The sequence below is a fragment of the Bombyx mandarina genome, chromosome 23, assembly GCF_030267445.1.
Source record: "Bombyx mandarina strain Sakado chromosome 23, ASM3026744v2".
Lineage (NCBI taxonomy): Eukaryota > Metazoa > Arthropoda > Insecta > Lepidoptera > Bombycidae > Bombyx > Bombyx mandarina.
In genome coordinates, this window is record NC_143229.1 from 11,699,977 (window position 1) to 11,714,683 (window position 14,707).

General features: G+C 41.0%; 1 protein-coding gene across 1 annotated transcript; it reads right to left on the minus strand.

Moving 5' to 3' along the window:
- Positions 1-13,146: 13,146 nt before the first annotated feature.
- Ktl (BTB/POZ domain-containing protein Ktl) lies at positions 13,147-14,108 on the minus strand. The gene has a single exon (XM_028178258.2). It carries the CDS (start codon positions 14,091-14,093, stop codon positions 13,299-13,301), a length of 795 nt encoding a protein of 264 aa, XP_028034059.2. The 5' UTR covers positions 14,094-14,108; the 3' UTR covers positions 13,147-13,298.
- Positions 14,109-14,707: the final 599 nt, after the last annotated feature.

Consider the following 14,707-nt stretch of genomic DNA (forward strand, 5'->3'; position numbering starts at 1 on the left):
GAAAATGAAACGAAACCGCTGGACGTAGCTTCTCTGGATTCTCCACAAAATCCACTGATAAGTCTCTGTAAATAATCACCATTTTACTGAGATTATATTTCATCCCATATCTTCTCATCTCATTTCATTTCATTTATTTATTTAAGGATTACCGACAGGGTTTACAGTAAGACATAAAATAACATTGACATGTATAGAGCAATTTATAACTGCAACTCTAATTCGAGACAATTACAGCATGCATTACATTAATATATCAATAGATATTTAACAATACTATTAATAATAATAAAAAATAAAAAACAAAAATTTAATTTCATGCCAATTGATTAATGTTTCAAATTAATTGAAACATAAGCTTAGTTTAATAACTAAACATTATTTGATTATTGAACCCTTAATTGATAACTTCATTTCATTTAACTTTATATTATCATTTTTCATAAATAAAAATTATAAAAGATTAGGCTGTATAGTATGATACCTATCCAGTTGGAAAAATAGAACTACTACTCAAAGCGGAACGGTTGACTGCTACACGGTAAAAATAACACCCATTTAGGATCAAAACATAATTTAGCACAAGTGCAGTTTTCGTTGAAAAATAAAATAATCTTAGTAGACGTATCCCACGATTCCACTCGCATTTAATATGATATTCAGAACACTATTCAGAAAGGATGAATGAAATACGTTGCATTTTCTCGAAATAGAGTTTCATGTTCGCAACACTTTCTTTGATCCATAAACTACCAGCCGATTTGTAGATCTGTTGCTAGGTATAATTACAAACAAGCGAATACGCGGTTTTATTTACTAAAGTAGAAATGACATGCCCCGGCGAAACCCAAATCATGCCATTTACCAAGATAAAAACATCCTGTGGTAAAGCTATAATCTATTTACGTACGAAATTACATGCAAATTCGTTTTTAATCATTTTTCGTGATTGAATAATAAACAAACATACACCTTTCATATTTATAATTTTATATATACCTAGTCAGGTCATAAGTTCTGTCACATGTTTAATGTAAAATAATTGAAACAAGTTTATTCATTATGTAACCATTCATATACCAAAATGAACTTAACAAAACATAGATTCTTATGACACTAAAGTTTATTCAAAATGACCTCCGTGATTTTGAATACAGGCCTTCAATCTGCGCGGCCAGTCGTCTATCGCAGCACGAACGAGGTCCATGTCAATATCGGCGGCTGCCTTAATCAAGGATGTCTTGAGTGACTCCAAATTGGGATGAGGCTTTGAGCACGCCTTTTCCTCCAAGTGTTGCCATATCTTGTAATCTAACGGATTCAAATCTGGACTGGAGGAGGGCCAGTCTTCGTGCCGGATGAAGTCGATTTCACGCGCCGCCAGCCAGTCTTGTGTGTTGTTCGCTCTATGAGCTGGCGCCGAATCTTGTTGGAATACCCAGTGCCTGTTATAGAACATGGTATGAGAAACAGGTTCCACAAGGTTCGTCAGGACTGTATTTTGATACACAACTGCATTCGTTTTTACACCTTTCTCACAAAAATGTACCTCTCTTAAGCCCCAATAAGAAACTCCCAACCATACCATGAGCGAGGATGGAAAATGACCTCGTTGGACACGCGGAATACGGTTGCTCGCTTCTTCACTACTGTGTGCGTACACCTTATCATTTTGTTTGTTGTAGCTCTCCTCTACGGTAAAAATTTTTTCATCCGAAAAAAGAATTTCCCGATATTTTTTTCCCGCGTACCGCTTCAAGAAAGCGCGGCATCTCTTCAGTCTCAGGTCCATTAGACGAGCATTCAAACGATGTCCTGTTTTTTTCGATATGCCCGAAGCCCTAAGTCTTCATTTAACACCCTTTTCACCGTGGTTCTGCTTAACCCCATCTGAAGGGCTAACAGTTTCTGCTTACGTTTGGGATTTCTTTGAATTCGCGCCTTCACAGCTTTTATCACTGCTGGAGTCCTAACAGACCGAGGGCGACCACTTCTTGACCTGTCATCTACACTAGAGTCTTCATTGTATCGTTTGATGGTACGATAAACGAATCTTTAGGTTATATTCAAATTTTTCAGTATGTTAAAAATTTTAATTGGCGCGTAACCGCAACGATGCAACGCAATAACTGCAACACGGTCTTCTTTAAGCGTCCACTCCATATTTAAAAATGAGTAAAATTCTAAAAGTATACATTTTTATTTTCATGAAGAATTCGAATTTCGAATTCAATAAACTTTTTTGTGGCCAGCATTCTAAAAGAAAAGTTTTTACTGTGTGACAATACTTATGACCTGACTAGTTATATTTCTTCTGTGCGTGTGTTTGTCACTGAACTCCTCCTAAAGGGCTGGACCGATTTTAATGAAATTTCTGTGTAGGTACCTTCAGGTGGACGTGAGAATGGTTTAGATTTACAAATCAGCCCGGCAGATGGCGCGGAATCTTTATCTTTCCTAGAAATAATTTATATGGCAAAATAACGTTTGCCGGGCCAGCTAGTAATGATATAATATATTAATAACATTTAGTTTATATCGTTAGGGTTTCGAAATAAGTACCTACAGAGATAACAAAAACAGTTTAGAGGATCAAATGAATATTAGGGTTCAAATATAATATTAAGTTGAAATATTTTAGGTTTTTTTTTTATTTAAGCGAAGTATTGACGACCCTCGTCATCTAGACATTTCTGGAAGATTAATTCTGCCTTTGCGAGATAGCTTTGGGGATTTACGGACTACAAACGGTATGAAGGCATTTTTTCTGCGTCTCGAGATTTTTTTTCCTGCAGAGAGCTGTCCTGATTATATCGTATCTACCTAAAATACAGGAGTAAGAGGTCATGTAGCAATAACAGAGGAAATCTGCTAACAAGTCCGGTTTTTTTCTTCTATTAGGAAATAAAGAACTAACAGACTGGTATTATCCAAACAATTCCTCAGAACACTTCATTTCCCGTCATGACTTACGCGAGTGTGGTGTTCGCTCACACGGCCCGCACACACATAGACACCCTTCAATCCCTACAATCCCGCTTTTGCTGGTTAGCCGTCGGGGCTCCGTGGTTCGTGAGGAACGTCGACCTACACGACGACCTGGGCCTCGAATCGATCCGCAAACACATGAAGTCAGTGTCGGAACGTTACTTCGATAAGGCTATGCGTCATGATAATCGCCTTATCGTTGCGGCCGCTGACTACTCCCCGAATCCTGATCACGCAGGAGCAAGTCACCGTCGTCGCCCTAGACACGTCCTTACGGATCCATCAGATCCAATAACTCTTGCATTAGATACCTTCAGCTCTAACACTAGGAGCAGGCCGAGGAACCCCGGTAACCGTACTCGTCGAACTCGACAAAGAGGTCGACGTGCAGCCTAACCCATGCATCAGCCCGCTGAGTTTCTCGCCGGATCTTCTCAGTGGGTCGCGATTCCGATCCGGTAGTAGATTCATTCGCGAAGCAATTGCTCTTGAGTTGTTAGGTCTCCTTCGGAGGCGCTCGGGTAGTTGTTAGCAAATCCCACCCCTCCTGGCTGAGCCTTTGCTCGCCCACCTGTCCTGGTGAAGCTGGAAAGGCCTCCAGGCCACCAGTAATCTTTCAATCATAAAAAAAAACACTTCATTTCTTCCATAGAGCGGACTCTTTGATAATATCGTCCAAATGATTAGACACGGCATGACATCCATACTAGCCACAAGTCCGGGCAAATATTTCTATACAGAAAGTGTCTTTTCTATAAAGGCTTTCACTGTTGTTTTCCTTAGAAAGATACATTAGATATCTGGCATACTTTAGAAGAGGTCGAACAATAGTCGTAGCCGGATAGGCCCTGAAATTAAACGTCAGTGTTAGAAGTAATGTAATTATTTTGAAACGTATGACTTTCACGTAATCTTTTTAGAAACGTTTTTGTGTAGGCAAATCTGTCATAAATTTTGTATCTATGGGCGAATACGTTTTTTTTTTTTTTTTATAATAAATAAATAAATGTTTACTAACAATCACGCTACGTTAACTGGTCCCGTGATAAGTTCGTAAAGAACTTGTGTTACAGGTACCAGATAACGGAAATAAATGTAAGATTTTTATTATACACATACATATATTTAATATACATCCATAACCCTGGAAAAGACATTTATATTTATCATACAAATATCTTCCCTTGGCGGGATTCGAACCCGCGACCCCCTTGTGTAGTGACCATGTCACTTACTACTACACCAGACGGCCGTTGTATTCATTCCAAAACAAACATGTATTCCTTTCATTCCTGAATTGCTGTTTTAATAAAACAAAGCGAAAAAACCTCATTCCCATAATAACCTTGAGTGTTGTTTGTTTCGAAATGACCAACACACCAGTAATATATTCAATCGAAATGGATAGCTATTTTTGTTACCTGATGGATATTATTCTTTCGCTTCCATCATGAATATATGCATAACTAGAATCGTACAAAAGTAAATAGAATTTACGTCATTCTTACATAATACATTTTCCATGAAACGATAAAAGTTCTTTCGAACGTTTTTCTCACCTGTGTCCGAAATGCCTGATTGATTTGTGCGAGGAAAGTTACACCCACTCATAATTCAACGGATAGTTTTAATTTTAGCGAATCACAAATAGAGAATAAATCTAGACTAGGTTTAAAACATAGTAGTTTTGATGTAAGAACTCTAAGAATGAAGACAAAATTTGCGAACACCTGACGGTCTATTCGTTTCCAAGTTTCTTTTTATTTCAGCAAACGAGCTGCAACAGCCTAGCAGCAGAACATTATACAGGGTGTACCTAAACCTAAAGGCGGCCGTTCTCGAAGCCAAAAGGGCAGTAAGCTTTAAGTGAGTCGAACTATTCCCGGCCCACATAGTATTAATTTACCAGAGCCCTTAGGCATCAACAACGGAAATGCGGCCACCTACCTTGAAACGTGAATTCTAAGTCTCAGTTCCACTAGGTTGCCGCAGCCTTCAAATCGAAACGCATTACTTTTTCATGGCACAAAAGGGGCCTTTACTGGTGGTAGGACGTCTTGTGAGGCCGCATGGGTAGGTACCACCGCTCTGCCGTGCAGTAATCGGTTCTGTTACTGTAAAAATAAAGACCTAAGGACTCATGTCTCGTCCACCCATAAAAGCAATAAAAAACAAATGGGAGGGCGGGCTCACAAGACGCTCTACCAACAGTAGTATTCTCTAATTAAACCAAGTTTAAACATTTATCGTTCAAGTATGCTCCTGTTCTTCTTTTAAAAGCCCGGCATGGGGCTTGTTAGATCCCGTTCAATAGCTGCTTTTAAGTTAAACTGTGTGCTATACAATTGTAGGTTTTGCGATGTAGCCCGTATGTGTAAACATCACTTCTGCTGCAAAGTTTCGTTCCTGTTTTGAAACACTTATACGACCAAGGCGAAGGGGGAGCACAAAGCCGCAGTCGCCCGAAACATGTCTTGTCAAGCACCCGTCACCATCCTTGTCGAACTCGTCGATAGAGTTCTGCGAGCGATATAACGCATAGACACAGTCCACTGAGTTTCTCGCCGGATCTTCTCAGTGGGTCGCAATTCAGATCTGCAAAGCACTGTTCTTGCTAGGGTTAGTCTCAGCAAATTCTCTCTGGTTGAGCCCGTGAGCTCACCTACCTGTACGCGCGTAGCTGGAATAGCCCGTTAGCCTACCAGGCCATAAGTGGAAAAAAAAAGTAGCACAGCGGATTTACAATGCAATTGAAACTTCAGAATCATGTCTTAGGGTGAGCGACATCGGCCCCCTTTTGTGGAATATCGGGTATGACTGGGTGCTGAGAGGTGCCCTCCTCCCGGGCCTGAGCGTAATCTGTTACGCAGACGACACGTTGGTCGTGGCCCGGGGGGGAGTTTTGCTGAGTCTGCCCGTCTTGCTACGGCTAGGGTGGCGCATGTCGTCGGCACAATTAGGAGATTGGGCCTCGACGTGGCAGTCAGTAAATCCGAGGCCATGTGGTTTCACAGGCCCCGGAGAGTGCCACCTGTCGATGCCCATATCGTGGTTGGAGGCGTCCGTATCGGGGTCGGGGTGCAGTTGAAGTACCTCGGCCTCATTCTGGACAGTCGTTGGACCTTCCGTGCTTACTTTCAGAACCTGGTCCCTCGTTTGTTGGGGGCCGGCGCGTTAAGCCGGCTTCTGCCCAACGTCGGGGGGCCTGACCAGGTGACGCGCCGTCTCTATACGGGGGTGGTGCGATCAATGGCCCTATACAGGGCGCCCGTGTGGGGCCAGTCCCTGGCCGTGGGGGTGGCGAAGCTGCTGCAACGGCCGCAACGCACTATCGCGGTCAGGGTCATCCGTGGTTATCGCACCATCTCCTTTGAGGCGGCATGTGTACTGGCTGGGACGCCGCCTTGGGTTCTGGAAGCGGAGGCGCTCGCCGCTGACTATAAGTGGCGGGCTGACCTTCGTGCCCGGGGCGTGGCGCGTCCCAGCCCCAGTGTGGTCAGAGCGCGGAGGGCCCAATCTCGGCGGTCCGTGCTGGAGTCATGGTCCAGACGGCTGGCTGATCCTTCGGCTGGTCGTAGGACCGTCGAGGCGATTCGCCCGGTCCTTGTGGATTGGGTGAATCGTGACAGAGGACGCCTCACTTTCCGGCTCACGCAGGTGATCACTGGGCATGGTTGTTTCGGTGAGTTCCTGCACTGGATCACAGCCGAGCCGACGGCAGAGTGCCACCATTGTGGTTGCGACCTGGACACGGCAGAGCATACGCTCGTCGCCTGCCCCGCATGGGAGGGGTGGCGCCGTGTCGCAAAAGTAGGAACGGACTTGTCGTTGCCGAGTGTTGTGGCATCGATGCTCGGCGACGACGATCCCGCCGCCGTCGAGCGGGGGCCAGGGAGGCGGATCTCGCCCAAGCCCTGGCCCTCTAAGTGTTTCGGGTCCCCCTCACATGTCGGTCTGGGGACCGGCGAGGGGGGCCTAAGAAGACGACGTGCAAGTTGCTCTGCACGCGTTTTACGCAAGAGCATCCGGGTGATGGAACGCCGGCTATCCTCGACCCATGCTGGTTCTGGCCCAGCGGGGTATTCCGTAGGGTAACCCACTCTAACCGGCGCCATCTAGGCGGGCTTCGGACAGTCTGCCGACCGAGAGGGCTGGTGGTCGTGGCGCCGACGACCGCCAGTCCGGCGTCTCGAGGGGGAGGGTGACGGGAGAGATGTGCTCCGCACTAAACGCTTCACTTTCCCCCCTTTGCCTTGTCATGAGTTCTGTCTCATGCGAGGTTTGGACGTTGGTTGTTGAGCGACAGGTTTTAGTCAGTTCGACTCTGACATACCCCGCCCAGTATCCCCAGAAAAGGGCGGAAGTCCGGCGATTTCCTCCTGACCAAAAAAAAAAAAAAGTGTGAGCGACAGCGTTCCCAATTTGATGTTTATGAACACCGGTAAACCACATGTATGCTGTAAACTCATTTGCGTGTAAATAAAACGCACTCCGATAAAATACTTTTTTCAGTTTTCATTATCGTCAATTTATAATTTGTACCATTAAGGTAGGTATATTTTCTTAATGTATTGTCTATAGTATACCGCAACATACCTGCTATATTTTTATATTTTCCAGAATTTCTGTAAATAAAACGGTTGTCTGGAAGAGATTGCTTTTAGCGATAAGACCGCCTATTGCATCTGTTTTTTGACTGTTTTTTAATTGTAAATTGTGTTTTGGTGTGCAATAAAGTGTATTCTCTCTCTGTCTCTCTCTCTCTCTATATTAGATTAAGAAGATCGGTAATAGACAATAGGCCAATTGGAAATTTAGCTCATGGGAACAACATCAATCATTCGTGAGCGAGCAATGTTTTGTATTTAGGAAAATAGTAACACGGTAAACGTATATGTAATGCGAGCGAAGTCAATCAAACGATATTGACGTTGCTTGAACAATCACAGATTGAATTTGTCAAAGTTTTATTAGCACCTTAACACTAAACATACCATAGCGGGTCAAATGACCAATTTTGAATTTTTGCATTAAAAATTCACCTATCATCATATTATGGCTTTTTCACGCTTGACTCACACTCACACACGTTTGAATTAATTATATTTTTATTTGTTTATTTTGAGTAATACTTGCCGTGTACCGTTTTCTATCCGCTATGGTAGAAATATGTACCAGTAAGTATTGGTATGATTAGTGTTAAATGCTTATAAGTAGGTATGTAGCTTATGTATCTATGTTTGTAGCACGAAATAGCACGGGCCAATAACCCGTTGACACCTAAGGCTTATTTAGAGATTACTCATGTATTGGCTTGAAGAAGAAACTGGAACACTGATGTATATTTGTTCCTTTTACGTTAGATATTGACATGACGGTGATGGAACAGAATTAGTAAGATAATGATCGGAAGGTGGAAAATAATGCTGATATAAGGACAATGGTAACCTTACGATGCTCTTCTTAATTTATATATAGATTCATTAGGTAGAGTGTAAGAGATTTTTTTTTAAAAACACAAAATATACTTGAAGTCTTGGTCTAAAGGATAAGATCGCCAGCGTTCTCGTATCGAGCGATAGGACTATGTCTATGTTCAAATACAAAGTACGTACTTAATTTATGTTTACTGAATGAGGGCCTACGAGGGGGGGCATAGTTACTACCGTATCCGATTTGAGAGTATGAGCTAAGCGGTAGTAAGATCTTTGAGAGAGCGCAAGTCCTTCTAAGAAATCAGACCATCTGGCATCTCGGATTTCGGCGATGCGAAACTTTACGTCGCGTTGTAGGGTACGCATTCGAATACGATTTTCCGCGGTAGGATACCTATCGTATGCGCGGATCGACGCGTTCTTAGCTCTAAGGAGTTCCCTAACATCGTCGGGCAATTTGAAGCGGTGAATGAACTCCGCGATGAAGGAGTTATTCCTTCATCGCGGAGTCGGATCTTGTAAAAATAATAATAATAATTGGGAACAAATCACCTACGATAATCCGGCACCAAACTAGGATTCCCCGTGTTATGGGTACCAGAGACTGATATATGTACATACTTACATACGTTAAATATATACATATATAGATAATAAACACTCAACCAACTCGCGACCCTCGGCGCAACAGTCGGGGCGTTAATTACTGCGCCACCGAGTCAGTCAGTCAGTGTAAGAAAACAAATCCGCTGGGATTATGATATTCGTAATTACTATACAATAGTATATGCGAAAAATTTCAAGGTTAGTGGCGGAATCCACTTTGTGATGTTTTTGAACCGTCAATGTAGTAAATCAAAATTAGGTTTTACAGTTTTTTCGCTAAAACTTGACAATCCTTCTGCTCAATCCAGTATGCGTATGCCGTTTCGAAGTTCAGACAGGATAGTGATCGAAATCGAATCGTACCTAGTTCGTTTGTTTTACTGCTGTTAGGACGTCTTCTGAGTCTGAACTCATTTCTCAAGGTGGGTGGCAGCATTTACATTGTAGTTATCTATGGGCATCGGTTACCACTTAACAATTACAGGTGGGCCGTGAGAACGTCCACCCATCTAATAAAAAAAGGATGTTTAAATAAATAAAAGTCATTTTTTTAACTAAATTTATTCTCAAAACTATACTTAAGAAATTCTATTCTATAATTATTGAGTTCAGATCCAACACTGATTTTCCCCCAGTTTTTCATTAAACTACGAAAATTAATATACAATATTTTAAGTAAGAATTAAATTTATAATAAATTATATGAATTATAATCTGCTGTTAAATATTAAAATGAGAAGAAGATGATTTAAAACACGAAGTACTCTTTTTACCTTTAAAAAAATTATAAAGAGAAAAGTAAATTGTAAACATTTTTTTATTGTTGATTACTTTAATTTTTTTTTAAGTTTCGTTTTAGTATTAAATTATAAATTGTTATACAAAGTCACTTTCTAACAACTATAAACATTTTCAAAACGTAACATGAAAAAAAAAATTGCCATTAATTAATTAAGAAATTTTGTACAGCTGATACATTATTTATAATTCTTTAAAAACCTACAAATCCTTTTCAAGTTTGCTGGAAAATTTAAATGCTCTTGCACCGAATATCATATATATTTTATTCTATAAATATTGAATGCAAAGAAAATGCTGGATGCGGCGAATGATATAATTTCCAACTGAGCCATATGGGCCAACGTTTCCAGGCTTTACACAAAAAAAAACCTTAAACACTCATGAATTTAAGACACATAATCATATAATATTCAATTCGATTCCACAGTTCTGAACACGCCGTAGGTTTCGGAAAGTTGAGCGACCTATTTCAAAGTCATTCTGAAAGTTAGGTACCAGCCCGTGCAATTTGTTTACAAATAAGATACATATTTTATTGTTTTTCGCAGGTAAGAGTTTTCAAACTTTGTTTCATCTTTACATTATTAACATAGGAAAACAAAACCAACAAAAACATCACTTATTTATTTTTGGTAAACTGAAATAATTAGTTTTTCTATAGTAATTAATAAGGGTTAGTAAAAGCATTTTTTTTCGTATACGTCACTACCGACATTTCCACTACGTCATAAAGAGTCAAATATAGAAAATTACGAACCACCACGAAGAGCTTTACAATATAATGATATGATTGTCGAGGAAAGGCAAACGCACAAATTACTTCGATTTGGTACCGATAGATAATAGGAACCTTGTAAAAACCATGTAATCATCTAGGTATAACCTAAGAATTTTATGCGATACCGACATGGAATCCACATTATGACAGGCCGTGAACTCGCTAGCCCAATAACGGTGAGGGGGACGGTGATGGGAGAGATGTGCTCCGCACTAAACACTTCACTTTCCCCCTTTTGCCTTTTCATGAGCTCTGTCTCATGCGAGGTTTGGATGCTAGTTGTTGAGCGACAGGAGGTTTTAGTCGGTTCGACTCTGACATGCTCCGCCCTCCATCCCCAGTGAAGGGCGGAAGTTCAGCGATTTCCTCCTGACAAAAAAAAAGCCCAATAACGGCGATAAGAAATGCTCAACGTGGCGTTAAGTTGTCGCCGAAACAAATACACACCACGCTACAACGCGAACACCGTTTTAATAATGTCGAAGTTTCACATCCAATATATAACGGAAGTCCTACACTTCGAACCGGAAAAAGTGACTTCGCGACACAAATAGGCAGGGCGGTGTCTACCTGAGAGCGAACATAAAACGCGATACGGTTTTTTCGGATAAGTATAATAATAAAAAATTGCTGCAATAAGTTTCATGATTCTTTACTGGTGGTAGGACCTATTGTGAGTCCGCGGGGGTAGGTACCACCACACTGCCTATTTCTGCCGTGAAGCAGTAATGCGTTTCGGTTTGAAGCGTGGGGCAGCCGTTGTAACTATTTTTGAGATCTTAGAACTTATATCTCAAGGTGGGTGGCGGATTTACGTTGTAGATGTCTATGGGCTGTGAGCTCGTCCACCCATCTAAGAAATAAAAAAATCAAAAAAACAACATGACGTGAAATTCGCCTTCAGTTACAGTAATAGTGTAATTCTACAACATCACTGATCAACGAATAGATGATAATATTACATAATTTTAAATTTTAGCCTTTAAAAAAAAATGTTTTCGATCAGATCGCATCACCAAAACTAACAATTCGCGTAGTATACGACAAAACATGAATGCGAAATATGTATTTAAGCGTCGAATGTTGCCAAACGTTTCGAGAAAAACTTGACGAATAAAGTTTCTGTCTCTTACTAACAATCTGAATTTCAGAAGGCAACGATGTATAAGTTCCGCTCGTTAAGCTCTCAACTTTCTGCGCTGAGCTGCCCGACTCGTAATTGTGCTTTTAAACAACAAAAGTCAAGTTCTTTTTTTATTTGCTTAGATGAGTGGACGAGCTCAGAACCCACCTGGTGTTAAGTGGTTACTGGAGCTCATAGACATCTACAACTTAAAATTTGCCACCCACCTTGAGATGTAAGTTCTAAGGTCTCAGTATAGTCACAGCGGCTGCCCCGCCCTTCAAACCGAAACGCATTACTGCTTCGCGGTAGAAATAGGCGGGGTGGTGGTGCTTACCCGTGCGGACTCACAAGAGGTCCTACCACCAGTATTCTATTTTTTTTTAAATATCCAGACAAAGTATAGTTCTAAATACACTCGTTGGGTTCTATTCGACTAAAATTTAAATTCAACATAAATATATTAATATTGTTTTGTAATACATAATTTTTCATAATTACAATCATATAAAAATAAACGGTCCCAAAATAATTTCCCATTACAAGGTACTTAACACGTTGAATGCTAGACCGGAAAGTTTAGACAAATGGGCCGCACCGGGCACTCTGTGACCGCCAATAAGTCAAGTCCAGGAGGTCGCGATGGTCACTGTTATGTCTGCCATTTGATATATTTCGAAAAATAATAATGAGTAGTGGCTGTTTCCGTAACTATACTGAGACCTTAGAATTTATATCTCAAGGTGTATGGCGTCATTTACGTTGTAGATGTCTACGGGCTCCGGTAACCAGTTAACACCAGGTGGGCTGTGAGCTCGGCCACCCATCTATGCAATAAAAAAAGATAAAAAAGTTATTTCTTGACAATATTTGCGACAAAACACCTCAGCGATTTTTGGATAATTCTTGATATATTGATGCGGCATGGTGTTCAACGTGTAAAATAAATTAAAATAAAATAGCTCATAAAACACGTACAGTTTATATATAAATAAGGTTTGTAATGAAATATTATTTATCACAAAATATTAGCTTGATTTGGCAATATTTATAAATCTGCACCACGGTGTCAGTAACGAGAATTACACATAGAGTATAAAATGATTTGAAAATACACTATAAATAGGTAACAGTACATACAACAGTCCTAGAGAATTTAAACTACTAATTTATCATTTAGATTAAATACTACCTATTTGTTTCATGATCGATTACAATTAACAATTAAACGATATTTACCTAAGTATATAATTTTTATAATTTTGTTTAGATCATAAAATAGGAAATAAAGTTCAAATCTACTGTAATTTGTAAATATAATTACACTATCAAGATTGTTTTATTATAAATAATTTAATTATATTTTTATTGAAAAAAAAAGCATCGTTTAAGGTACCTATTTACTTATCGTCGTAAACTATGTGAATTACTTACGTCAATCGAAATCACGCAATTCGAATTATATTTAATTGATATTGCCATTGATGCGAAAATTATTATCTTCTCTAGAAATGCAAATCGCGCACCTATTAACTGAACGCCCGTCATATTCGTATAAGTCCGGTAGCTATTCACGCACGAATACAAATTCGTTGTAATGGTTCCAACGATTCTCTTCAGAGTCGACGCCGGGTTTCAGTTCGGCGGCTCCACCGGCGGTCCCGCTGCCACAGCTGGCCGTCAGTTTGAATCCGTTCTCTTGCAACATGTCGAAAGCCTGCTCGATGAAAGAATGCTTCAAGAAAAATCGCGACGTGTACCTGTCGGCCAGACCATGGTCAGGGTCGCGAGACTCGTTCAATGTCTCGCCGAAGACGTCTCGACACAGCGTTACTTTACCGCACACGAGAATGCGAGACAACTTACGGAACTTTACATCGGCGAGGCCGTCGCGTCCGAATGCAAAACTGCCCCGGTATCCCACCGTGATGCATCCTCGCTCGCGATTTGGCGGACGAGGATCTGCTTCTCGGACTGCATTCTCGAGCCCCACTAGTCTGTAATGTTTGGCTTCCCTCGCGAGGCGCTTGTGTTCTCTGAAGCACTCCGGCAAAACGAGTCCACCGTCTCTGAGGTAGTCGAGCACATAGCGGAAGAGAACGCCGTCTCTATCGAAGAAGATGCGACCACGAGCGTCTCGCGGATGGTCGGGATCTTGAAGCGCGGCGGCGGGCAGCGAGTCTGGCTCGCGTAGCAGCGTATCGCGCGTAGTGGCATAGTGCACGCCGCCCACGTTGAGCTCGAGGACCTCAGGCGGAGCGTCCGCCATGGTTAGAGGCTGAGGGCGCAGTGTGGCAGCGGCTGCGCGCCCCGCTCCCTCCCTGACCCACTTACCGCACGTCTCGGCGCCGCGCGAGCCCATCAATAACGCAAGCCCGGGTTACTGACTCGAACCTAATTATTTCCTACCCTTCCGAGCGAAAACTCCGTAAAAGCTTTCAAGGTCGAAATCTATTGTTAGCTAACAGACGGCATATTATTCTTTGATTCGTCGGAATGTATTATTAAGGGAGTTTTATTTATGAACCTCATAAAGCTGGCATCAAATTGCCGAAAATATTTTTACTGATATCATAGCAAACATTATTGTTGTTTTTGCTACATTTTATTTTTTTAATACCAATAAACTTTTTATAGTTTTTGTTGTTGTCATACGTCGTTTTCAGGTGTACTACTTAGTACCTAAGTATTAAAAAAAATAATTATCAAACTAACAAAATAATTCAATCACTAAAAAAGTTTATTGGTATTACAAGAATAGTTGTTTGTAAACATAGAGATCACCTGTAGGTCCACCTGTAACGTCATTTCAACGAAGTTTCGTTTTTGTACAGTTATGAAAATCATTTTTGAATAGTTTTGGATATTCTTGGTAATCGTCAAAAATGTAATTGAAAAATTGTAATGTTTTAGATTTTCGATTTTAATACTATAAGTTAGGTATACGGTTGATTTAAAAAGAGACAGACAAAGTAT

Bases quoted from the DNA above. Each gene is read 5' to 3' on its own strand.
- Ktl (XM_028178258.2), bottom strand. From the start codon at position 14,093: ATGGGCTCGCGCGGCGCCGAGACGTGCGGTAAGTGGGTCAGGGAGGGA.